At 49.5% G+C, this 25,865-nt stretch overlaps 2 protein-coding genes across 2 annotated transcripts; both read left to right on the top strand.

Moving 5' to 3' along the window:
• The first annotated feature begins 8,273 nt into the window (after positions 1 to 8,273).
• ANKEF1 (ankyrin repeat and EF-hand domain containing 1) lies at positions 8,274 to 19,170 on the top strand. The gene is made up of 9 exons (XM_058802564.1): positions 8,274 to 8,634; positions 9,070 to 9,269; positions 10,165 to 10,314; positions 10,780 to 10,903; positions 11,728 to 12,523; positions 15,059 to 15,285; positions 16,497 to 16,672; positions 17,860 to 17,997; positions 19,045 to 19,170. The coding sequence occupies exons 1-9, from the start codon at positions 8,289 to 8,291 to the stop codon at positions 19,168 to 19,170; spliced, it is 2,283 nt and encodes a 760-aa protein (XP_058658547.1). The 5' UTR covers positions 8,274 to 8,288.
• A 1,647-nt stretch (positions 19,171 to 20,817) lies between these two features.
• Positions 20,818 to 24,649, top strand: LOC131555983 (tubulin tyrosine ligase 3-like). Its single transcript, XM_058802334.1, has 10 exons — positions 20,818 to 20,857; positions 20,940 to 21,517; positions 21,660 to 21,788; positions 21,867 to 21,981; positions 22,078 to 22,185; positions 22,417 to 22,585; positions 22,657 to 22,805; positions 22,877 to 23,123; positions 23,205 to 23,637; positions 23,711 to 24,649. Exons 1-10 carry the CDS (start codon positions 20,818 to 20,820, stop codon positions 24,647 to 24,649), a joined length of 2,907 nt encoding a protein of 968 aa, XP_058658317.1.
• The last annotated feature ends 1,216 nt before the right edge of the window (positions 24,650 to 25,865 follow it).

Genomic DNA, 25,865 nt, shown 5'->3' with positions numbered 1-25,865 from the left:
AGATTTTGGGTGGAATGCACCACACAGCAGATTTTTTGCAGTAGCATCAGAATCCAGAGAGATGAATAGCAGTGATAATTACTTCCCCAGTACAAAGGCTTAAGTAAAAGCCAGGCAATCCTCAAGCACACCTTGCAGCTGAAGCCAGGCTGTCACCAGCGCAGCTCCCCCTGATGCCACCAGGACTCCAGGGCCATGCAGCCCCCGTGGTGCACAGCCTCCCTCCAGAGGTCAGCTGTGGGACAGCTTTGGCATCCACAGAGGAAACCCAGCACAACGCAGAGACAGCCGGCGGAACAGAGGAGGGCAGAGGATGGTCCCACATGTTCCGGGAGCGACTGAGCGGTGCTCTCAGCCTGGCACCTTCTGCTAGCACCAAACAAAACTTCACAGCTTTTGTATTTGAATATTTGGAAGCACTCGTTCAGCAGTGAAACATTCTCACATGCAATTAGATGATTTTGGAGCTTCAAAGTGAGCATGTCAGTAATGGGGACTTTACCTACCACGGGGAAGAACGTATGTTGCAGGAACAATTGAGGTTAACGCTTAAGAGTACATAAAACAAGGGGGAAACAGTAATAAATGTCAGTAATGAATGTTCTTTGGAATAATCTTGATTTGGACATGATTTAGCAGTGATCTCATTGTCAGACACAGTGGGCCAAACCTCTGTGCCGTGGGCTCCACAGATTGCATTCGTGCGGGGCACCATGAAGGCAGTGGAGCTCCCCGCTGGCTGTGAGGGATGTCCCCGCGGGAAGGGAGGGAGGGAGGGAGGGAGGGGAGCTGCTTTCAGCACCCAGGACAGAGCAGCCCCAAGGCCGCCCTCCCTCGCGGCACCCGCGGCTGTGGCAGCGCTGCCCTCCCGTGAGCGCCCGGCAGCGGCACACCGGGGGCCCTGCCAGGGCACGGGGACACGGTGCCCACCTTCGGGCTGTGCTGTGCTGTGCCTCCCACCTTTGCCTCTGGGAGCTCCAGGGCACCTCACACCTTTCCTCCTCAGGGCAGCCAATTACCACTTCCTAACTGCGGTCACTTTCTACCGGCACCATCCCACTGGCACTCCTGCAGTAGCTCGCCACTCCTCCAAAACTGAGCTCTCAGCCAAAAAGAGCCCAGCAGCTTGAGGCTTCAGACCTTGGAACAATTTTCTCTGGTGAGCTTTATTTATCTCTATAGGCAGGGAATACTCTGAATTTCTCTAAGAGAATTTTAATCCTATTTATTTTGGAGACGTTGCAGTACCCTAACTCAAGTGCAACACCTCTGCTCTTGAAACCACATTGCTTTGAACCATCCAGTATGATGCTGAGCTGCTTCTTGCATCCCGAATCCTCATTATCACTCTCAAAAAGCTCATGGAAAGCTGATCACCATGAGAAAATAAATCAAGCATAAGAATCTAAACATATACACATGCAGTTACATGCACATTCACATTTGGGGTGGAATACCAAGTGCCCAGAGTGGTTATAGTCTGGTTATGGTGTTTCCACAACTTCCAGAGAAAAGGCATGCAGATGTTTCAGACAGGATATTCAGTTACTTCCACATTTAACTAAATTTCAAAATACATGTGCTAACTTTTCTAATGGGAATTTAATGTGTGCTGCTCAACAAAGTGAAAAAGGAGAATTTACCCCAGGCCTTTAGCCAAGACATGTGTCTACTTATTTGCAGCAACAACAACAGCAAAAATCTAACAAAGAACAGGCTGGGAAACATCTTCTACCGTGCCATGTCTGCATCAACCATTTAGTGCAGCCAAGGAGAAAGAGAAGGGCCTATGTTTTTGCTATGCTATATTTTCCAAAAAGGAAAGCAATACACCAAGGCACAACAGTGCATCACTACCAGTCCAGCCAATTCACACCACAGAGTGCTAACACCAAATAGCTGCTGTACGAATGGCACTCATTGCAGGGTAAATAATGAAACATTATGCTAAAACAATGTTTTCTCTTGTTGTGACTCACCACACAGTCCCATGGCTTTCGTCAAATGCCTTTCCATGCTGTTGGACATGCATCCAGCTGTGTCACCACTTTCCTGGCAGAAGAAATTTCATATCAAAAAACAATTCTTTTTTTTTTTTTTTTTTAATTTATTTCCTAATGCTAGAGGTGATTTGCAAACAATTCAGCTGCCAGGCTTGGCCAGGAGCAAGACAGGCAGTGTTGCTGCAATTATCCCATACATACATGACTACCGGGCCTGGCAGGAGCACTGAGGGCAGGGCTGTGGCATTTGGGAATTCGGCACTAAAGGAAGTGAACGGAAAGGAGATACAGAGCTCGGGCAGTCCCAGGGTTACTGCTGCTGCCTTTTAGAATGACTTAGGCTTCACTTGACAAGCTCTGAGGGTTTTTCCCCATTCACTGGCATTTTTCTCCTGTTAATACAGGTTTTTCTGTTCAACTGACTCTGAACGATCCCATTTCCACCCAAGCTCATTTCCATTATCGTGCTACACAGACCCTATGGGAATGGCCGGGCCGTTGGGGGACACGCGCACCTCGCCACTCCATTTTCTGGCAACTCCAGAAAAGTCTGGAGGCGGAACAACCGCACAGCGTTGCTTCTTCCCACGGGGGACGAAAAGGAGGCTTGGCGAGTAAGCCAGCTTCAAGGAAAGAGAGCCCGCGACACCCAAGTCCTTCCCGAGCGCCCGCCTCACCCCCTGCGGGGCGCTGGTCCGTACCGAGCTGAGGGGAGCCGGGGGCTCTGAGGGGAGCCGGGGGCTCTGAGGGGAGCCGGGGGCACCGAGGGCACCGAGCGGACGCGGCGGCACCGCGGGGATCCGGTACGGCCTCACGGCTCTCAACCGCCCGACGCCGTTGCCAAGGAGACGGCCACAACGGCGATGGCGGCCGCTGAAGCGGGCGACGGTCCGGCTGCGGCCGCTGAGGAAGGCGAGGGTCCGGCTGCGGCCGCTGAGAGTCCGGAGGCGGCCGCTGAGGCGGGCGAGGATCCGGCGGCGGCCGCCGAGGGTCCGGCGGCGGCCGCCGAGGGTCCGGCAGCGGCCGCTAAGGCGGGCGAAGGTCCGGATGCTGCCGCTGAGGGACCGGCAGCGGCCGCCGAGGGTCCGGCTGCAGCCGCTAAGGCGGGCGAGGCTCCGGATGCTGCCGCTGAGGGACCGGCAGCGGCCGCCGAGGGTCCGGCTGCAGCCGCTAAGGCGGGCGAGGCTCCGGATGCTGCCGCTGAGGCGGGCGAGGCTCCGGATGCTGCCGCTGAGGCGGGCGAGGCTCCGGCGGCGGCCCCCGAGCCCTCAGCGCCCTCCCCCTCAGGTGAGTGCCCCGGGCTGCCGAGGGTCGCTGTCGCCGCCGCTGGGCATGGAGGCGAGAGGGCGGCGGGGCTGAGCCGGCGGCTCCCGGCGCTGCGGAGGGCCGGGGTAGAGCGGCCGCGCTGTGCATCGTCCCCCTCATGGCCCGCGCCTCTCGCCGCTGGTATTACCTCCGTTGGGGTGTCTGCACGGCCAGAGCGGCACGTCCTTGGCAGGGAACACCGTTTGGGTCATCACCGGCTCTCCAGCATCCTCCCCTTCCAGCAGCTTCTCTCCCGTTAAAGCCAGTCTCCTCTACAGGCCGCCCGCTCCTCTGAGTCGCAGTCCAGATAAAATAAACCAACCGCTGCTGCTCACCTTGTTCCTGAGCGCAGCAGCACTTCACCCCCGATTCCACAGCCTTCCAGAAGCTTCCCTGGAGCACGGCTGGGCTCCTGGCTGAGGAGCCACCCCCCCGACTCCACAGCCTTCCAGAAGCTTCCCTGGGGCCCAGCTGCACTCCTGGCTGAGGAGCCACCCCCCGTCCCACAGGTGTTGCTCGTTAAGCTGATTGCCCGGAGCAGGCAGTCAGGGCTCCATCCAGGTGCGGGCAATCAGGGCTCCATCCAGGTGTGGGAAATCAGGGCTCCATCCAGGTGCGGGCAATCAGGGCTCCATCCAGGTGCGGGCAATCAGGGCTCCATCCAGGTATGGGAAATCAGGGCTCCATCCAGGTGTGGGCAGTCAGGGCTCCATCCAGGTGCAGGCAATCAGGGCTCCATCCAGGTGCAGGCAATCAGGGCTCCATCCAGGTGTGGGCAATCAGGGCTCCATCCAGGTATGGGAAATCAGGGCTCCATCCAGGTGTGGGCAATCAGGGCTCCATCCAGGTATGGGAAATCAGGGCTGCTAGGAGTGGGCAGTCAGGGCTCTAGGTGCTGGCAATCAGGGCTCCATTACACCCCAGTTTCAATGGATACTGGGGTGACTGGAAGTTGCAAAGCAAGCTGAAGACAAAAGGATGTACATCTTTTGATCCAACCCAGCCATAACCTGGGAACTGCCTTTACAGCACTCAGGACTGGATCTGGGCTGAGATCTCCACACGACATTGAAACCTGCTCAGTTCAAACCTGTCATCACTGTGCTCAGCCGTGCCTCAGCCCAAGGCAAGGCACCATTGGAGAATTAACACCAAAAAACCACAGCACTGTAGGCTATTCATGAAACTGGAATTTGGTTTTGGGAAGATTTTGCTGCATCACTCCTATTAAACCTTAGTCACAGCTAAAAATCCAGTGCAATTATTCACGTAAAGCTGTAAATATAGCATGGCACTGTTACCATATTGGTTCCTTTTATACTGACATATAGGGCTCATGCTTATCTCTGTGCCCAGCATGCAAAGGGATTAAATTTAGAAAGCGCTCAGCTATTTTCTCCCACTAAAGATAAAACACATGAAAATTTTGTTTACTGGTTTGTGAATAGAGATAATTAAAGGGACGTTTTCAACTGGAAATGTTGAAACTGAAAACTTCTGCAAGCTTTTAAGGCAGAGTCACAAGTGCTTCCAGCAGCAGTCAGGCAGCAGGCTTTGACTGGGAGACAGGGAATGAGATCAGTGGCCATCAGAAGTTCCCTCTCTATCAATCTACCTCCATCACAGCTTGGAAAGCTTTGTGGGCAAACAGGAATCCAACTAAAATTATTTTCTTAATGCCAGGAGAAAAGGATTAATCTGGATTTGAAATGAGTTCATGCTCTCCATCAGAACAATGACACAAGCTGGCAGAATGAAGGTAGCGAGTCTGTTGATGTTTGTCAACAGATAAAATTGCTGCTAAGCAAACACTACAGGCTTGGGGTTTGTGGTTACATCTTCATGAAGCCCTCCCAGAGCCTGGCTGTCTCAAAGCCACATAACAATCCCTCATTTTCCATTAAACCACCTATTATAGGTGAAGTGATAAAAAAATATATGAAATACACAGCGTTGGTAGCATTTACTTCTAGTAAATTTACTAGTATTTACTACTAGTCAATTTACTCATTTACAATGAAAATTGACAAGATGTTGCAGTTTTCATTTTAGAAGCTTTTTTCCCTTGCTTATAACTTTACATGACCCTGGGTAGAATTTCTTATCCCACCTGTGTTTCTTTGATGCTGCTACTTTAGAAGCTTCTAATAAAACTTGATCCAGTCACTTTCAAAAAATGCTGCAAAGAAATATTAACTGTAACAGTTAAAATGTTTTGGTTGTTTTCATGTAAATTGTTGGTTCTTAATGCTTTGAAGCAAAGACTTTAAACTGGGTAAGGACTCAGTGGTGGCTGAATTGTGATAACAGACTTGACTATTGCGATAAAAATAATTTCACTTCTGCTCATGGAAATAATTTTATTGCTGCATGTGAAATATTAAAAGAATACTGTCATAAGCAGCTCAAAAGCACCAGAAAAAAATCTGATCAGAACTAAAATGGTACTCAATTGTACATTCCACTGTGAGCAAAAATGAAAGTGTGCAGTAAGTGTAAGGTGTGCCATCAGTCTCATGTCCAGCATGGGGCAGAGGTTATAGGGAGCAAGTATCTCAAGGAATCTCCAAGATAATCCATGAAATAAATCCAAATTCATAGGTATTGAATGTTATATCCATTTGTTCACATTTGTTCATCAAAGATTAGTTACTAACAGGTTTTTACCAAGTGCACTTCTGTTCATGTTCTGTGGCATTACTAACCTATGTCCAAGGAGAATGTCACTTCAGTGTTTGCTGCTTCAGAGGGAGAAAGAAAGGAAGAAAAAGCAAGTTTTCATCCAAGATAAGTTCCAGAAAAAAATCCAGATGCAAATCATGAATAACAGTGGGAAGAAAGTTTTATGGAAGTAAACCCAAGTTCCTTACTGCTGCAGGATGGTGGGAAGTGGAACAAAAGCATAAAATAATATTTAAGCTTGTCAGTTCCATCTAAGTATCTTTCTTTTGCTGAATTTCAGTGGTGTAAGTACTGTAAGAGCCTTCCCTGCAGAACATTCCTGCTGCTCCTCCTCACAGCTGCTGCAGAGTTTGCGTCACAACTTTTCCCTGTGCTCAGTAGCCAGAAAAAAAACTTCCTGTATTGAGGATTTGCTCAGAAATTTCTTCAGGCTCTAAAAGGCAGGCTCTGTGGGGACTCCAGTGATCACTTCTAGCAGGGCAGTACTCTCAAGTACCCTTATTTCTCAGCTCTGAGCTTCAGGACTCCAGGGTTGCTATAGGTGTAATTCCCGTCAGCAGGATAAAAATCTCTGCATTTTTTCCCTCTCATTGGACAAAATGTCACAGGAAGAACAACATGGTAGGGATGAGAATGAACAAGCCACAGGTGACAGACTTAAGTTATTGCTACCTGAAGATTTAATTGTTTGATGTAAGAACATACCTGTTTATGATCAGAATGAGGGTTATGTAAGACCTAAAGAGAAAAGGATTTAAGTAATTCCATGTTTAAATGGAGAACATCTGAGAGCAGCTGATCTATTCAGAGCAGGTTTCATTGCAGAGAGAAAGTCTTTGCATTTATTACCCACTTAAACACTTCTGCAAGGGAGCAGCTTCTAATAACAGCACCTTCACCCAGCACAGTGGGGTGCACAGGGAGGGAGCTGAGGGCCTTGTCTGGCAGGGAAAACAAGAGGCACAATGCTCAGAAATCTGCCAGCAGTTGACCCAATCTCTGCTCCAAAGCTAGGCTGGACACAGAACTTCCAAAGAAATGAGAGGCAATAGCTACAGAAACTACAACTGGCAAGTTGTACCTGTGGTACAAAAATTACCTCTCTGTCCATTCCCAACATGATTCACCTTCAGTCAACTTTTTCTACTTTTCCTGCAGTTTTCCCTCAGGCTTCCTCCCCAGAATGGGAGGTCCTGCCTGTTGGAATCGTGCATCCTTCTGCATCTCTCTGCAATCTCCCCTTGTCACAGACATCCACAAAGCACCCAGAGTAGCCAGGCAGATGCTGAGTGGTCCCATTTACAGACTACATTGCAATGAGTAAGAAACCCAAACGAACCAAACCCCAAGTGTTCTCTAACATATGTTCCTTCACATTTTTGTGTTGCATGTCCTGTAAGAGTTCTGGAGGACAGGATGACCAAAGGTTTGCTGAAGCTGCTAGGAAGCCTCCTGTCCACTTAGAAAAACTTCAGAAATGGTCCCTACAATGTCTGACCCTTCCTAACCCTCCAGCCGTGAGAGCTGAGACTAGCTAAAAGAGGCTAAAAAACCCAAAAGAAAAAAAAATGGAAAACATCCAGAATTGAGGCAAGTGCAAAGTCCTGCACTGAATTTTTTTCAAGAAGCTTGTGATGCAGGACATGGAAGACCCTTTTCCCAGACCAGTGCCCTGCAGTCTGTATTTTTTTTCCTCCAAGGATTTTGCAGCAGAGAAATTTGACTTACTCTTTTATCTACATAACCTAGCAGGAAGTTCATGCATCAGCTACCAGAAAAAAATACCCAAAAAAACGGGGAAGATGCTCAGTCACTGGTGAGGTGATGTTAATAAAAATTTTAGTATCAATTTTATGTTTCAGGAAGTGAAGAGGACACAGCGTCTTGTGACTCTTTCTCCCATTGAAAACAACAGATGAACAGCCTCCCCTTAGGCTTCCAAGTAATTGTAGATTATAACAGTTCCTTGAATGGAGAGCAGTTACCCTACAGCTTCTTAACTTAATTTTCTCCTTGAATGAGACCTCTTCAGAACAGTTGGATGACTAGAAAGAAAAATTTTGTAAGGTACTACTTGGGTTTATATAGCCTCTATATGTGCTGCCCATAGTAAAAGATAAATTAGTTCAAAACCTAATATTTTGTCCAGGTAAAGTGGATATTTTCATGCTGTGAACATGGTCTAATTCCTGATTTTACTGGCAGGTCATTATAATGTCCTCTGTGAGATTACATGTTTTCTTTTTTGTCCATGCAGAAAGTATTTCCTTGAAAGAAGAAAATCGTCCCTATCCTGGGATGCTACCAGTAGATAAAAGGCTTCTAAACTTACAGATCTACAAACTTCTACAGTGTGTTCACAAGAAAGACAAGAAGCAAATAGAAAACCTGACCCAGAAGGGATTCCCAGATCTGATTAATTACACAGAGCCCAAGGAAGGATACAGTGCCTTGCACGTGGCCACCATGAAGAACGACATTGAGATGTGCCGCTTCCTGCTGGAGCACGGAGCGAGCCCCAACGTCCACGACAACATGGGGTGCACGCCAGCCATGAAGGCAGCTGAGCAGGGCTTTGAGGCCATTCTGGAACTACTAGCAACAGCTAAAGCAGACATGACTGCTGGGGATAATGAAGGGAAAGGTGAGTGAGAAGGAGGTACCATAAAGCAATCCCTTAACTGTGTGGCACACTTATTACATGTGATGTGTCTGTCTGTGGAGAGGAGCTGTGCTTGAGGGTTATCCTTACAGCCCAACAGAAGCTGTTGGCCATTACAGCTTTGATGAAAATGAAAATAATTCCTCCTGAAGAGTCGAGGCCATTAAATCATGTCTCCCCAGCAGAGAGCTGAGAGGTAACTTATAATTGAGAATCACATTCCTCCCATGGCCTGTGACATACTGAGCTCTGGCTTTCTCCTCAGGTAAAGTCTCTGAAGTAGAAATCTTTTCTTGCATGGCTTCACCCTCAGTGAAGGGGTCTCTGTTGCAGACTGGTCAGCTGTGAAGCTCACAGCCTCACAACCCTTCTGGTAATTTCCTTTTCCACCCTAACCCCCACTGGTTTCCTTTGCAGGTGTTTTGTTTTACTGCCTTGTACCTACAGTTCGCCATACCCACTGCCTGGAGATTGCCTTGGATTATGGTGCAGATGTCAACAGCTGTACCACGACTGGGAGGTCTCTGCTTCTAGAAGCCTGTGAGCATGCTCATGAGGTTAAAGATATGTGCCTCATTTTCTTGGAGAAAGGAGCAAATCCCCATGCAAGAGACCCGGTATGAGCCTTTCTGTAGCTAAGAACAGATACAGGAGTATAGAGCAGAGTACATGACCTTAAATCCTCACATTAACATAATAAAGCAGTGAAAATTGCTTAACTAGGTGGCCATACCTCTTCCCCTCTTCTGTACCACCCTTTTTTGGAGGAGACGGATTTAAATTATTTTTTTTGATTTTTGTAGGTTTAGAGTGCAAATATTTCCCCAAACTTTCATGTAACTGTATCAGCTTTTAGGAGCTGCAGTTCACTGTACTTCAGTGGAGCACTGCTGATTTGTATTTGCCTTGATGTGTCCTTAGATTTTCAGAGTTGAAATAGTATTCATTAAAAGGTAAGTTATTTTAGTGAATATTCGCTAAAAGGTAGGGAAAATCTGATGAGCAATCAAGGCAGGAACAAGGCATGAGAAACTTTCTTCTCTTTTGTATATCCTAATCATTTATTTGTTTGCTCCCTAATTTAACAAAGACCTGAAACACTGAAGCTCTGTGCTGTTGATAAATCAAGAAGCTCAGGCTTTCCCTTGGAGTTATCCAAAGCAAACATTACTATCTAGGAAAAGACAATATTAATGTAATCGAGTGAACTTTGCCTCACAGAACCATGGCTTTGCCTTCCCCAGCCATAGCTCCTCATGCTCCTGCTTTTGTAATCTGAGGTGGTATTTTGAGTTAGATGTTGTAAATATACATGAGAAGATGCCCATAGAATCCAGGACTCCTTAACTAAGCAATAGATTGGGCATTATTGAAGGGACTCAAGCCTTCAATGTACTTGAGGTGCTGGCAGCCCTATTATGAGTAGGCTCTGAAGGCTCACCTGCAGGTCCCTGTGAGGCTGTCAGGCTGTGTTTTGGGGGCTCCCAGTGTGAGTGCTCTGTGCTGCCGCAGGCCACGGGGCGCACGGCGGTGATGGAGGCGGCTCGCGAGGGCGCGGCAGACGTGGTGCTGGCTCTGCTGCAGAGGGGAGCCAACGTGAACCTCTTCGACTTCGACAGGCACAGCGCCGCGCACTTCGCGGCCAAAGGAGGCTTCCTTGAGGTATTCACATTTCTGCTGTGAAAGCACTGCTGCAAAGCCAAACCTGGCTGCGTTTTTTGTTGTTACAGGGCTTTGCTTTGGGCTTTTGGAGTGTGCTTTTGTTGGGGTTTTTTTGAGTCTGTTATCTCAGCTGATCAAAGCATAATGATCAGTAATCAAAAGCAGATTCTTTGTGAGCATCAGAGGGATTCCAGCAGTGATAGGCCAGACAGGGGTTCACAGTGAGCTGGCAAGAAGATTGTCCTTGGTGTCTACAATTACACAAGGTTTCTGTTTCATCAGTTGAATAAGCATAATGCTATAGAAAACATTAATGTTATATGTGCATTGACCAGCTGGACATGGGAGAGAACTTCGTTATTAGAATGGGAATGTCATATATTGCATTTATTTGTAAATCAATCTTACATTTTCACATGTTAAGAACAGACAAGATTTTTGGTGGGGCTCTGTTTGTTTTTCTAGATTCTGGCGATTATTTCAGGTTATGGTGCAGACTTGAAACTGGTTGCTATGAATGGTAACACACCACTTCATTATGCTGCAGAGGGAGGATTTACAGACTGCTGCAGGTATATAGGACAAAGAGGTACATGAAAACTAAATTACTTCACAACTATTATCTGTATTCTATTTCTGTGCTAAAGGAAAGATTTCATTTGGGTATCTCTGAAGGATTTGGGTATCCTGTGGCGAAAATCTTATTCAGAAGGGCCTAACAGAGGCTCTTACCTCATGTGGATGAGAAAACATTTCTCAAAGAAAGCAGCAGAAACATCAGGAGGTTGTATAACTTAGTGTTGGACAGTATTAGGTGGTTCTGGGTTTAGTTGGGTTTAGATGTATTGTATTGAAACTTCCAATAGAAAATACATTTTTGATTTGATGATCATTTTAAAAAAATCTCTGTGCAGTCATGAGGAAAATTTCATACCCATGGGTATTGAAACATGCCCTGAAGCAGCTGTGATCCTTTCCTGACTTGATCAGATGATCATTGCACTTCAAGCTTTGATCCAAGAGCACCATGCAAAATCCCACATCCTGTTCTTGTGATCCATTGCCAAATTGTAATGTTGGGATATAGAAATAAATGACACCTTAATCTTATTTTGCTTCTTAACCTTGCTCACCACTTCAAGTAAAAATGTAAAGTTTCCACTGAACTTCTCTTTATACATATTCATGGGTGGATAAATAAATACAGGCTGCTCAATGCTTCTCCCTTTGGAAAAATATATGGACATGTGGGTGACCTTCCAGCCTGGGATCAGTGATGTGGTTCCACCTACCACTGCTACTTATATAAAATTCTAGGCCGTCGCCACGAGTTGCCTGTGTATTACAAGTTTCTTATATTATAAAAGTAGGAATTCCACTGCACTATTAGCCATACTGTGTCCATATTTCTAGGCTGTGATCCTACATGGACCAACTTGTTAAAGCTGACCGCAAGGGATGTTGCCAAGGGCGGTGGGTTCAAAGCAGCAGTAACAGTGCTGCGCAAAGCTGAAAAAGCCTCAAGGAAGCCAGATAAGACCCTTGACTGGTACCTGAAGGTGTACGACTGGTCCCTGCAGCACGAGGAAGCCATCCGCAAGGAGTTTGAGATTGATGAAGAAGACGAGGGGATAGTATCCAAAAGAGATTTCATGGCAGTCATTCGGAAGCACTGGGGCACCGTGGATCAGGAACAAATAGAAATTCTTGCTAGAAAGCATGAAGTATCTTCTGACAAGATCAGCCTGGATGATTTTTTTAAAGGCTCAAGATACCTGCAGAAAACCTTTCTGCTCTCATCCTTTGGGCCCAAACCAAAGAAGAAGAAGAAGCCACCGAGAAGGAGAGGCAAGAAAGGCCTCCCTGTGCCAGTGTGCGTAGTGCCCCAGAGTGAACGCCCCCTCAGGGAAGATGGCCTCCCTACCTGCATGGTGGAGGCTGTCCCCACCATCCCCGAGGAGCGGCGATTCAAACGCGCCCTCCACGCCGCCCACCCCGTGTTCGATGACCGTGCCTGGTACATGGAGGAGCCCGGTAAAACCCTCATGGATATCAACTACCTGGTCAGAGAAGGAGACTTTGTGTCTCTGCAGAGAGCCTTCGACCAGGGCGTGCCAGTAGACATGAAAGATATATATTACAAAACACCTTTGATGGTTGCGTGTGCAATTGGCAACATAGTTCTTGTGGAGTTTCTTCTGGAAAAGGGGTAAGATAATTTCAATTTAATTGCTATTTTGGGAAGGCTTTCAAAAGCATAAATGTCCACTGAATATTTGGATGCAAAAGGCTACGGTTTGTTTTTTGCTTACACAACATTAAAGTTACTTCCCTAAGATCTCAAGTCACAGGGGTAAGTTTATTATTTTTCATATTTTAGTAGCATGGAAATGAAAACAACCAAGAGACAAGTTCCCCAGGACTGCAATTGTTGGTGTCTGGGCCGTTGATATTTGGTCAGCAGCAGGGGTTCATACCCAAGTAGTAGTGCATCAAGTAGTACATCCTCACAAGCAAACTCTCAAAACTGGGAAATTATTTTGGGGAAATCTAACTTGAAGGACTTGACTGAAATCATTGAGGTAATCCTGGACTTTCCTGTTCCACATGCCTGGTTTAAATCTCCACTTTCCTCTGCAGCTGAGGCAGGCTGAAGCAGCAGGATTTACATCAGAAGCCCCTGTTACTAATTAGCCTGCTCCTCATTTTAGAAGTGCTTCAGCAATTCTGTAGCCCGCAGACACACTTGTGAAAAATCTCAATGACACCTTAAAAATGAAAGCAATTTCAAAAAGATTCAGTCATACTTGTGTAATAGCATAATCTCTTATTGTCACACTGCTGTGCTCCTACAGTCCTTCACATAATTGCTTAAATGAACATTTTCCAAAGATATTTACGTTAACTCTGTTCTCTCTCTACTATGCATAGATAGAATTCATGTTAATATTAATATATCAGGGAAAGGGGCTGTAGTCATTGCTCTGGTTCCTGCAAAGACTAACAGCAAATGGATCTTTCCACACGCTGGTAATTACACTGACATTCCTAGAGCATATGGAAAATTGGGTAATGTGTATATTCAGGTTTTCAGAAGATAAAGGTGTAGGAGCTACCAAATTAATCCACCAGATTAATCTCTACTCCTTTTCCCAAGCCTCAGCAGACAGCACTGGAGTCACATCCTATTTAACAATAAGACCTAGAAACACAGTAACTTAGCTTGAATAAATAGTACCAGTTTTGCGCTTTTTTTCAATAGACAGAAATGAAAATGGAAAGTTATCAGTAGCATTTAGGTTTGCATCTCTCAGCATCATGGGCTTGCAGTTTAGCACAGGCATTCAAATACCTTTTATAATATAACCTTTTCAGTACAGAACCACAAATCCATATTGAATACAAAACAAAACATTTATCCAGCTAAATTGTTAACATTTATTATGTTTAAAATTAAATTGGTGGTATCTACTTTCTATCTTCCTTCAGAAAGAATTAGAAGTAAATGAAATTTGGTCTGATGGGAAATTCTGTGCTTGATGGGCAGAAAATGCCAAGGAATTTTTAAATTCAGTGCTGCATTGTCCCTGTTCCCACTGACTGGTTTCTTTCTGATAGGATGAAGTTAGGAAAAAGGGTTCGGGGGCAGACAGAGTCTGAGTGCAGGCAAAGAGGTTGCGTTGAGAGAAAGTGAAATAACTGAAGAAGCTCATTTTAATGAGAATTAAAACAAATGGAAACTGCCTACAAATAAACCATAACACTTAGTGACTGAAAGATAAGAGAGATAAACGTGGTAGGTCAGGGAATTTACTGTGCTAAGATCTCATCAAAGATAGAATTCTGAAAAAAGATTAAAAATTTAAACAAGGGAAGAAGAACAGATGAATCTGTGCTTTTATTTAGACAATCATCTGACCTGAAGAGCAAACAGCTATCCCTGGAAGCAGCTTCCTTCACAATCTTTCTTCTTTCTTCCTTCCTCCTTCTTTTTTGGGAAGACAGCAGCTTTTTGTCCACCAAGTAAGTGGGACAGTGTCCCTAACTCCCTTCAGGACCTCTAGGGCTGGTAATACTTTTCCTCTCAGTTTTGTCCAGGGACCTCCCATGAACTAGCCCTTGATTTCTGCAGAGCATCCCAGGTTTAATTTGGGAGCAGAAGCAGGTCCTAGCCCAGCAGCACAGTAGCTGAATGGCTTTTCAGAGCTCAGACTCCCAAGGCAGACCTTGTGTAACTCGTTTGACAAAGGGAGGAGCCAGTGCAGAGGAATGGAGCAGGCAGAGGGCAGCAACACCAAAAGGACAGGTGAACACTTCCCTCTCGTGCAGGCGAGTTCTGCAGTGTTGCCACATGTCCTGTAGCACTTGTTCTTGGCCCAGAAGGGAACTTTTTGAGTTCCTGAATCTGCTTTCTGCCATTCTCGGTGAAGCTGGAGCACAAGCAGCCTTTTACAGGACTAAGGTGTTTGAATGCCTGTGTTTTTTGCTGTACCCGTGAAAAGCTCCATGTGAAGGACACTGATGGCTTAGGGGGAGACATGAGCAGCACCCAGGCACACTTACAATTACTATTCCATGCCAAGTTCAGGGACTGAAACAGGTTCAGAATAGCCATATGAAAATAGCTCTTTACACTGAATATGCCACTGCAGCGGGCAGTTGCAGCTGATTGCCCGGGGAGCTGGGGCTGTTCCTGCAGGCACCCAACAGCTCCAGCTGCCACAGCCGCTCTTACCCTGTGCAGGGCTGATGTGAATGCAACAGACAACTTCCTGTGGACCCCTCTGCACCATGCCTGCTACAACGGACACCTGGACATCGCTGAGGTGCTGGTGAAGGCTGGAGCAGCCGTCAATGCCCCGTCGATAGGCGAGGCCACCCCGCTGATGAGAGCCGTTGAGGCCTGCAGGCTGGACATGGTCTATTTCTTAATCACTGCAGGTGCTGACGTCGAGGCTTTAAACAGCAATGGTAAATAGCAATGTCTCCAAAACAGGCTGATTCTCTATTAAAAACACCTGGAACACTGGGAGAACTGTTCTGTGTTTAGGGTTGCTGTCAGGATTGGGATGAAGGAATAGGTTCAGTTAGTTTTCTCCAGTCTGGAATAATTATTGAAAAAAGGCTTTCTTGGACTTTGCATCTCTAGAAAATGAAGTAACATGAATAATTACTCAATTCAGGAGACTGTTACTCCTCACAAGATACATACAGAGTTATAAGTGGCTTTAATGAAAACATTCTATCTAGTTATTATTATTTGAGGGAAAATTGGATTTCAGCTGTGGCTCAGAGTATAGTCTGCCACTCATTTAAGTGATTTATTTTGAGGCACAGGCAGCGCTGGTTAAAGGACTTCCTTGCTGCTCTACGTGTAGATATAACTCCTGAGAAAAAAATATTTAACAGAAAACCAAATCTGAGCTGATACTGAAGAGTTACCTCCTCACAGCAGATCTCTCCTTCAGAGTTATTTCCACTGTCTCCAGAGTAATTGAAAAGTTCACATGCATCATCTTTCAAGCTCTTGCTCTAACATAGGAAGCAGCATTGCTACACAATGAGACTTTCTTTGCCAAAATGTCTAGTGGTGAAACCCTGCTTGTAGAAGGGACGTGTATTCCTTATTCCTTATATCATGTGGAGTTGTGATTCACACAGCAGTGCAGTCTCACAGATACTTTACAGCCAGAGTCTCATAAGAACCAGGACAGATTTTTTCCTTCATTAAGCACTGAAGCTGTTCATTTCCATCAGAGGGCTTTCCCTTGCCAGCCACAGAGCAAGCAGAGGCAGAAGGAGATAGCCAGCACAGCACAAGGTCAGGAATGCAGACCATCTCCTAGTGCTAAATGCTCTCAGCTCTCAGAGATCAAAATGACAACCTGTGGACCAGTGTATTAAGCTGCAAATGGCAGAACATTAAGAGCAAAGCAAGCAATATAAGAATTCCTGCAATATTCCTGTAAAATGAGTTTTAGGGCTGGTGTCTGCCAGGTCTTATTTCTGCAAGCAGTGCTGATGACCACTGGTCCTCACACCAATGTCAGGCACGTTGCTGGCATATGGGATGGGTAATAAAATACTGGCCATATTAAATTCAGTTGATTGTCCAGCTGCAAAAAACCAGTGCCAAAGTTACTTTTCATGGTTTACACAGGTATTTATTTTTTTAAATACAGGAAGGAGTGCTCTTGATCTAGCTGAAATATTTGAAGATGCTGCAATAATTGAACTGCTTGAAAATCAACTGAAATTTTTGGCAGAAGAACGAGAAAAAGAAGAAGCAAAGCAAGCAAAGCAAAGCAAAGGTGGGAAGCCAAAACCACCAGAGCCACCGAAATCTGTGAAAACAGAGGTATGAGAGATGGTAACAAAGGACTGACTTGCTAATAGTTAGCAGGGAGTTGCTTTCATTCATTCTTTGCTATCCATTCCTCTCTAACACTGTAACTTGGGCAGCTTTGTTAAAGTGAGGATTTTCAGATGCTCATACTGTTCTTGTGAGCATTAGAACTTGTTCATTGGTTGAAATTTGTCTTGCTAATTAGACAAACTTCATGTCTTCCACAGACACACATCAGAATGATGTCCTGTATCACTAACGGACATAGACAGAAATTTCCTTTTCTTTTTCCCTCCTCCTGAAGGATGTGCTCATCCCGCTCTGTTGTGGTAAACACTGAACAACTGGTAACCATAATTTCTTAAAGGGAGAACCTCTTTTTTCACAAGATAAGAGCAATACCCTTGAAACTGGTTAAAAGGTTTTTTATTCTCCTAGTTGAACTCACTGAGAGAATACCAGGCTTGCTAACTTCCTATTTTCCATTTTATGCCATATCTTTCCTCTTCCACTATTTACCTAAGTGTTGTTTCTCAAATCCCACACTGATGTTTGCCTGTTTTATTTCTTCATGTTTTTCCTGCACCCTCTGGGAGTCTTGAGCAGCTCAGCATTGCCCTATTCCCAAGCTGACACCAGCCTCCATGCCCACGTCTGGCTTCTCCTCCTGTGGATGAGACCTTCCTGATTCACCAGTGGCACTTTTAGTCGCATGCAGCTTGCTATTTAGGGAGAAGTTGAAATTGTATCTGTGTGGCTGGAGGTGTCCTTCAGCTGCCCTGGACAGTGCAGTAAATGTGTCTCAGTAGCTAAATGCTGGCATCCCCTTGCACAAAGGTTTTGAATGTCAGGGACAGCACAGGACTTTCAGAGGCAGGAGGAAGGCAACCTTAGGTGCCCGTTCATTCCTCACTTGGAAAAGGATGGGATCACCAGTGGTACAAGGTGACTGTCTTGGGAGTCACAAAGAGCAGTTAATGTTTTAGTGCCCAAGGAAGAGAGGTGCCTTTTACCTTTCAAAAGGGTGGCCCTTGCAATTTTTGATTTTAAAAAATCAGCTTTGACAGAAACAGGTTCTTAAGAGATTAAGAAAAATACCCTCCCAGTAAGCATTGTAGCAGAGCATCAGAAGATGCAGGATGCATGCCTTGCTTGTGAACATGATGTATGGGTAAAATTGGTACCTTCTTCCCCTTCAGTCTCCAGATGGATCTCCGCCACCTGAGGAAGAAGCTGTTCCTGAAAAGCCAAAGAGTTCCCGTAAGGACAGTTCTGCTTATTGGCAATCCTTGGCACCGAGAGAAGACAAAAATGACATCTCCTTCAGACCCAGGAAAGTACGTACAGCAGCAAAACAGGGGTGCAGTTCCATGGTGACTTTTGATCTCTTGCTGAGATCAAAACCCAGAACAATCCAAGCATTCATCTAGCTTAGAGATGATGTGACACAACGTAGAGAGGTTGCCACCAAGCAAGAGTAAATTAATGAGTTTGTGGATGTATAATTTATAATGACACAAATATATATATATATGACATATGTTTGTGGAAATCAAATATTTGTTTTATATATCAAAATCTCTTATCGGATTTTTAAATTGGATTAAAGTGAACCACACTTTAAAATAAAAATGAAACTACATTTATGACACGTATTTTTATACTCCGGCTTTTAAAAGATAGGAATCTATTTGCATAGCATGGGCGCCAACTTCTAACTTGCCCTGTTGATTAGTTATCATATGATGACTTTTGGCAGTGACAGTTACTGAACTAGATGGATTACAGCACACTAAATATTTGCTACCTAGAGTTGGAATAGTGGAAATACAACTTTTCTGTCCAGGTCTTGTCATACACGCTTAGAAATAACTGAGAAACAGAACAACATAATCACAGTGAGGTAATTTTTGTATTTTTTCCCCCTCCTTGAAAAGGAAAAGAATGCCACTGCTGGCTAAGCAGTTGTGTTTGGAGTTTGTTTATCATTTCCCTAACCCTGATTTATGCTAGTTTCTACAATGGTCTCAGAGGACTGAGGCTACATAGCTGATGACTCTACAGCTAATTACTATTTTCCACTCTGAGGATCGTGAGCCCGAGTCAGTAATTTTAAATAATTACCTTAAGATCTTCTTTCCCACATTATCTGTAATCTGAGTCCATGGCATGATAGAGATTGGAAGTGACAACAAGAGAATGCTCTGTTTGTATACACACGCGTTGTTGACCTCTCTTCTGCTGGGTGGCCACACTGCTTCTTTTCTATGTCTCACAGTGGAAAGGAGTGCTAGAACATGCCTCTCTTTGGCTAACAGTATCTTCCTAGTGCCTCTGTTGCAAAAGGCCCATCCACATTAACTACACAAACCTTTATTTTGTAGATATGGAGCCCTGATGCCACAGCAATGCAGCTTGCAGAACAGCGAGTATTGCTCAGTGAACGTGCTGCTCTTTGTGGTCACATGGCAGATTTTACAACCCTCTTCAACAGAAAATTTGAGAAATAAGCACAGCATCTGGAAAAAGCTACTTCAGCACGTGTTTTGAGGAGACAAAGATGTAAAAGGCTACTCCTTTGCAAGGAAGGAATCGTGCAGAGCTCAGTAAATAAATCTCAGCTACCATAAAAGAAAATCATATCAAGTTTTTCCTCCATAGATTATGTTGCTTACACACAATCTTTTGTTGAGGGCTTAGTTTGGAAAAAGATTTATCCTCATGTGATTCCAAGTCTTGGAGCTGGCTCAGTATACTTCATGGAATAGCCACTATTGTGAGACACACATCTTTTGCAAAGGTGTGGCTTTCTAAGGCTTTCTTCACCCCAACTCAAAACTTCTTCCTGGAAGATACATTCCCCTTCTACTCTAGATATGTAGATACGAAGATGGCATTCAGTAATTAGCTAAGACAGCAATGTTCTGAGTTGTCTGTAGAGGCCACAGAGAGTTTACAGCCAGAACTATCACAGTGCCTCATGTGCTTCCTGATCATGTTCTCCCATCCATTTTCTAAAGTGCGTGTGAGACCTGAAGCTGCTTCCACCCCAACAGGGGCATCTTGTTTTCCTTCTGATTTCTTGAAAGGATAATAATCTCTGTATAATAATCTGTAATCCATTTTTCTCCATTCTCCTGGAGAAAAACGTTCCAGCAGGTCTGGAGCCCCCCAGTCCCTGCACCTGAGCCAAGGGGCCTATCTGTGATGCCAGTTTAACATTGTGACCCACCTCTGCAGCCAGTTAACTGAGGTTCTTGGTAACACATCCCTCGGGGGCAATCACAGTGAAACAACACTGAGTGACCAGTGTGTGATTTTTATCTGCCAGCGTAAAACTGCTGCTGGCTGCAGATGATTGTAAATAATAAAAATAGTAGAGCTTCAGTTAAGTCATAGAAGGCAGTGTGGGCAAGGAGCCCGTGAACAATTGTAAATGAAACTACATCTCTGAAAGAAGGAGAAGCAAAGGGGCAATTTGCTGAACAGCAGCTATCAAAATAAAATCAAGCAGCAGTCAGAAATTATACTGTAAGGTAAAACTGCGTTTCTAGCAGAGCTCTGTCATGGATGTTACCTAGGACAGTTCACAGCCTTCACATGTCCAACGAGGCTTTTCCTGGTTCTTAGTGCAAGGTTGAGCAGCACACCATTCCTAGTGGGATCCTCACTACCTGTGTCAGGAAGGGATCATCAAAGCTTTCCAGGAACCTCCTGGACTGTCTGTACTTTGCTGCGTCACCTCTCCAGCTGTCAGGGTGGTTAAAGTCCCTCACAAGAGGGGAGAACCAGGACCTGTGTATTGAGGCTGCTTTGAGCACCCTGCATTGTGGCATCACGGTGGCTATGGAATAAGGAAGCTGTGTCCTGTGCAGGACACCCACTGCAGTCTCTAAGGGATGGGGGAATAGGACAACCTGCTTGGCCTGGAGGAGGCAGAGCCACCCACAGCTCCCCTCGCCATCAGGCTGGCCTGGGACAGCGTGACAGAGCAGCCCTGCAGGCACACAGCCCCTCAGCCAGGGGCAGTACCTGAGCAGCTGACACCCCAGCTGCCCCTGGCCCAGCAGGCCAAGGACAAGGGAACAGCGCAGCGTCCCGAGCCTCTGGAGTGCAGCTGGGATGCTGGCAGAAGGCTTGGCACGTCCAGAAATGCCATGGCAGGATCCCCAGACGTGGTGAGGCAGAGGCAGACAGGTCAGCATGTTTCCCCGCTCCCTGCCCACCCCGTGGGCTGGGGACACGGGGACAGCGGGCTCAGGCGGGGCTGTCCTCACAGGGCAGGTGGCAGCTGCCACCATCGGCTACCACGATGGCCAGCAGTACGCGGCTGAGTCGGAGCGGCTCAGGAAGGCCAGGCTGCGTGTGGAGAAGGCCATTAAGGTGAGGGGTTCGGTTCCACAGTGCCCCGAGATGGCACACGCTGGCATTTGTGCCCCTGTGGCTCAGCAGAGCCGGCTCGGAGCGCCGGGAGCGCAGGCTGAGCTGGCTGCTGTCCCGCAGGAGAAGAAGATCTTCACCGTGCACGGCCCCTACCCCGTCATCCGCCGGCTGCTGCGTGCCCGGGGCTGGGTGGAGAGGAAGCTGCCCCTCAACCACAAGCAGCTGAAGCAGCAGCCTGCCGACCAAAGACAACAGCAGCCGGACGGGGGGGCAAGCGGTGGCGGTGATGAGCAGGGGGAGGCAGTGCTGAACCCGCCGGGTGGGGCACAGCCTTCCCTGGGCACCGCAGAGCCCCTGCAGCACCCGTGGTGCACAGCACACGATAAGGAGAACGAGGGGGAAAGGGAAGATGAGGACGACAACGAAGATAAGGAGCAGTGCAGTGAGGACTCTGAAGACATCCATGACCTCATGGTTAGCTAAGAGGGCTAGGGCTGAGCTCTGCCACAGCTCCCCACGTCATCCTGGGACCCTCGGAGGCAGGGCTCAGCCTGGGGCTCAGGGCTGGGGCAGGATGGGGGCTCCCTGGCTCACCCCAGCCCGCTCTCTCCCGCAGTCCTTCCTGGTGCAGGACCAGGTGCCAAACTTCCTCTGGACCATTCGCCTGAGCAGCGTTGACCGGGAGCTGCTGGCGAGGATTGAGGTGGTGAACCGCTATCCCCGGCTGGCCGCGCTTTGCACCAAGGTGGGAGCACGGGGGCCTCAGGGAGGGCACACGAGGGGTGCGGGTGTCCAGAACGAAATGACCAGCTTCTCCAAACAGGAGGGGCTGTGCCAAAGCCTGCAAAACTTGTCCTGGTTCGAGCAAGTCGACTTCAACACCTTTTTCCCCCGGTGCTACCGGCTGGGGTTCAAGGACGAGAAGGAAGCCTTCATTGGTGAGCCTGAGGCTGCTGCCCTCCTGTCACCCCTCATGCTCCAGTCTTCCCGTGTCCTGTGCGTGACTGGCTAGGAATGATGCCTCCCTCTTGCAGATGATTTTTGCCTGACAGCAGCTCGCAGCCTTCTCAAATTGGCCCTGCAGAAGGTCGGGGACAGGCCAGTGGGGACAGAGCAGCCCTCAAAACCCGACGAGGTGCCGGGTGAGTGCATGGAGCTGGCTGAGCGGGGTGGAGGTGAGGGATGAAACGGGGAGTTCAGGGCGTGTCTGAGGGCTGAGCTTGGAGGCTGAGCATCTGCTCATGTCTGTGGCTTGGGGTCCCTTACTCCATCCCCTGCCCTAGCTCCAAAGGCATCTGTCCCACAGGAAGGCTCAGTGCTTCGGCCCCAAGGCTGGCATAGGAGTCATGAATCTCACCCCATGCTGTCCACAGCAGGGCCGTGCTCAGCCCTGTATCCCGAGCTGCTGGAGGAGGCCCTGGAGGTCTGTGAGCAGCACCTGGGAGTTCTGGGGCACCAGGACATCGACAGGAGCACCCCGTCGCCCTGCCGGACATGCATCGACTGGGACCGCTTCCTGCCGGAATACTACCGTGTGGCACAGTGGGTGCTGAGCGGGACGGGGCAGGAGGGACAGTGGTGGGGCCGCTGCTGACCCCCCGTGTCCCCCACAGCGAGGGGGCCAGGCTGGAGCTGGACACGGAGCAGCGGGAGCGGTGCCAGGAGCTGCTGCAGCGCCTGGAGGAGAAGCTGCCACAGCTCGGCATAGAGGGCAGCCTCAACGTGTGGATCGTCAAGCCCAGCGCCAAATCCCGCGGCAGGGGTAAGGCTGGGGGAGGCGTGGGGCACACACATCCCGCGGAGAAGGGGTGCCACCGTCCCTGTGTTGCCCAGGCATCGTGTGCGCGACGCGGCTGGAGGAGGTGCTGGAGCTGGCGCAGAGCTGCGTGGGCACCCCGGCGGGCGTGTGCGAGTGGGTGGTGCAGAAGTACGTGGAGCGGCCGCTCACCATCTTCAACACCAAATTCGACATCCGGCAGTGGTTCGTGGTGACCGACTGGAAGCCGCTGACCGTCTGGTTCTACCGAGACTGCTACCTGCGCTTCTGCTCCCGGCCCTTCTCCCTGTGCCACCTGGAGCCGTGAGTGTCCCCCCCGAGCCCCGGCTGGCACCGCTCAGCCACCCGGCACCCCCTGACCCAGCCCCGCTCTCCCTGCCCCAGCGCCAGGCACCTCTGCAACGTCTCCATCCAGAAGCGGTACAAAACGTGGCAGCCGGACCCCCGCGTGCCCCCCGACAAGATCTGGTCCAACAAGCAGTTCCAGGCCCACCTGGCGTGGCTGGGGCGGGCGAACGCTTGGCAGCGGGTGATGGTGCCCGGCATGAAGGCGGCGATCCTGAACGCCCTGCGCTGCGCCCGGGACCAGGTGGGCTCCCGCAAGGGCAGCTTTGAGCTCTTCGGGGCCGACTTCCTTATCGGGGAGGACCTCCAGCCCTGGCTGCTGGAGATCAACTCCTGCCCCACCATGAGCCCCTCCTCGGCGGTGACACGCCAGCTGTGCGCCAACGTCCAGCGGGACACGCTGCGCCTCGTGCTCGACCGCAAGGACAACCCCACCTGCTCCATTGGTGCCTTTGAGCTCCTCTACAAGGAGGTAGGCTGGGGCCCGGGGACAGCCACCCCCCAGGCACCCTGAGCCCCCCACTGCCCCTTGTGTCCCCCTGCAGGCAGCCGTGTCCTCGTGTCTGACTGTAGGGCTGAGGCTGATGGTCACAGGCTGTTCCCTGAAGAAGCCCCAGTCGGCGAAGCATCGATCCCAGGACAGGCTCCCCAGGTCTGCACCCTCAGGGAACAGAGCCGCCAAGGTGCACAGGTCGAGGGCGTCACGGGAAAAGCTGCCTCCTATGGTGCTGCAGGGCAGCTGCTGCCTGCCCAAATCTGACCCTCCAGCACTGCCACGGGCCCCACCCTGCTCTGCTGGGAGCCAGGAGCTGCCATGGCTCCTTCACCTCGATGGGCAGTCCGGGGAGGCTCAGCCCATGATCAGTAGCTGTTCCATGGATAGCGTGCCGGGACCACCAAGCCAGGGAGCCACCAGGAGCCCCCAGCGACCCCCAGGCTACTCTGCTGGAGACCAGGAGTTGCCGTGGCTCCTTCACGTGGTGGTCGGGCAGCCCCAGGAAGCTCAAGCCCAGACAGCTTTGCAGCCGACCACCAGCAGCTGTCCTCTGCACAGGGGGCCTGTGCCACCGCCCCGGGGAGCGACCAGGAGCCCCTGGCTACCTCCGGGCGGTTCTGCCGAGAGCCAGGAGCTCCTCCACGTGCCTGGGCAAGCCGAGGATGCTGAGGCTCAGTTAGCGCGCCCCCAGGAAGCTCAGCCCCCGACCAACAGCTGTCCCCGGGACAGGTTGTCACCGCGCCAGGAAGCGCCCAGGAGGCCCTGGCGACCCCCGGGGCGCCAGGGATTGCCCCGGCTCAGTCAGCCGGGTGGGCAGCCCCAGGCTGCCCGGCCCCACCGAGCCCTGCCCCCGATCAGTGCCCGTCCCCCGGTGCGGGGCCCTGTGGCACAGCCCCCGGCAGCGCCCAGCAGACCCTGGCGGCCCCCGGGCTGTGCACCGACCCCCGCAGGGCTGCCTGCCAGGCCGGCGCGCCTGCCGGCGCTGTGACGGCACCGGGAGCCCAGCCCCTGCCGGGAACAGGAGAACGGCAGCTCCCCAGGGCATGCAGGGGACCTGGGACGCAGAGACACCCCGCGAGGTGACAGCACCCTGCCCGTCCTGGGTGGCTAACACAGCAGCACCCGGTGGGTACAGGAGCCCAGTGCTGTGCTGCGGTAGCCACCTCAACCCGCACGCCTGCTTTAATAGACTTTCGTGAAAAGGAGCCTGGCTGGGACTTTCTGTGTGTGGCAGATGTGACACAGCTGGGGATGATGCTGCAGGCAGGACCTGGGGCTGCCAGGGCAGCTCCTCTGCTGGCTACAGGCACAGGAGGCAGGGAGAGCTGCCTGTGGTGGCCCCTGCCAGGCAGGGCTGTGGCAGCGGTGACACTGCTGCAGCCCTGGGAAGTGGCCAGGCACACAGTGCTGGCAGGGCTGGTGCCCCCTGACATGCCAGGGGCATGGCAGGAGGAGTCCCGTGCTGTGGGTGTGCCAAGAAAAGCAGCAGGTGGGGATTAAAGGGATAAAAGGAAAGTCAGGTGTCCTCAGGGGTCCCCTGTGGGCTCCTGGCGCTGCTCAGGTGTACAGGACAGGAGGTGGGGGGGAGTGCGGGGGGGCCCTGGGCAGCACCAGCTCCTGCAGATTCCTTTTGTGATGAGGTAACCCACCTTGTTAAAGAATCCCAGAATGGCTGGGCTTGGAAGGGACCACAGTGGGTCATCTGGTGTCACCTCCCTGCTCCAGCAGGTGATCCCAGTGCACACAGCACAGGATTGTGTCCAGGCAGTTCTTGAGTGTCTCCAGGGACGGACATTCCTTAGTGTCTCTGGGGATCTGTTCCAGTGTGTGGAGTGAGTTCCTCCTGACAGCTGGAACTGGCACTGCCAGGGCAGCTCCTGTGCTGGCAGAGAGCACGCAGGATCTCGTGGCTCCCCAGTGCTTGTGCCCTGTGCCTGCTGCTGTCCCCATGGATGGCTGGGCCCCTCCTGCCCTGCTCTGGGCTGGGCAGAAGTGACCAGTGCATGGTACATCAGCTGCAGAAAAAGGCTGGTGCTTCTGGCAGAGTTCTGACGTGGAGGCTGGAGCTGGGAGAGCCAGCCACTCTGCTGTTAGAGGCAGCTCCTCAAGCCTCCTCTCTGCAAGAGAGTTCTTCCTCATTGGGGAACTCCTGCTGCCTTAAGGTCCAGACAGACCTTTTTCTGCTGGCTGCAGTCATCAGGGCC

This window comes from Ammospiza caudacuta, chromosome 3 (assembly GCF_027887145.1).
Source record: "Ammospiza caudacuta isolate bAmmCau1 chromosome 3, bAmmCau1.pri, whole genome shotgun sequence".
Taxonomy (NCBI): Eukaryota; Metazoa; Chordata; class Aves; order Passeriformes; family Passerellidae; genus Ammospiza; species Ammospiza caudacuta.
The sequence above is the reverse complement of the archived record's forward strand: the minus strand, read 5'-3'. Positions and strand labels throughout refer to the sequence as shown.

Excerpts from the sequence above, each read along its gene's own strand:
- LOC131555983 (XM_058802334.1), top strand. The coding sequence starts at position 20,818 with ATGGCAGGATCCCCAGACGTGGTGAGGCAGAGGCAGACAG. Across the intron at positions 22,186-22,416 it reads AAAACCCGACGAGGTGCCGG|CAGGGCCGTGCTCAGCCCTG; the intron begins GTGAGTGCATGG and ends TGCTGTCCACAG. Across the intron at positions 22,586-22,656 it reads GAATACTACCGTGTGGCACA|CGAGGGGGCCAGGCTGGAGC; the intron begins GTGGGTGCTGAG and ends TGTCCCCCACAG.
- ANKEF1 (XM_058802564.1), top strand. The coding sequence starts at position 8,289 with ATGCTACCAGTAGATAAAAGGCTTCTAAACTTACAGATCTACAAACTT. Across the intron at positions 9,270-10,164 it reads ATCCCCATGCAAGAGACCCG|GCCACGGGGCGCACGGCGGT; the intron begins GTATGAGCCTTT and ends GTGCTGCCGCAG. Across the intron at positions 10,904-11,727 it reads CAGGTATATAGGACAAAGAG|GCTGTGATCCTACATGGACC; the intron begins GTACATGAAAAC and ends CCATATTTCTAG.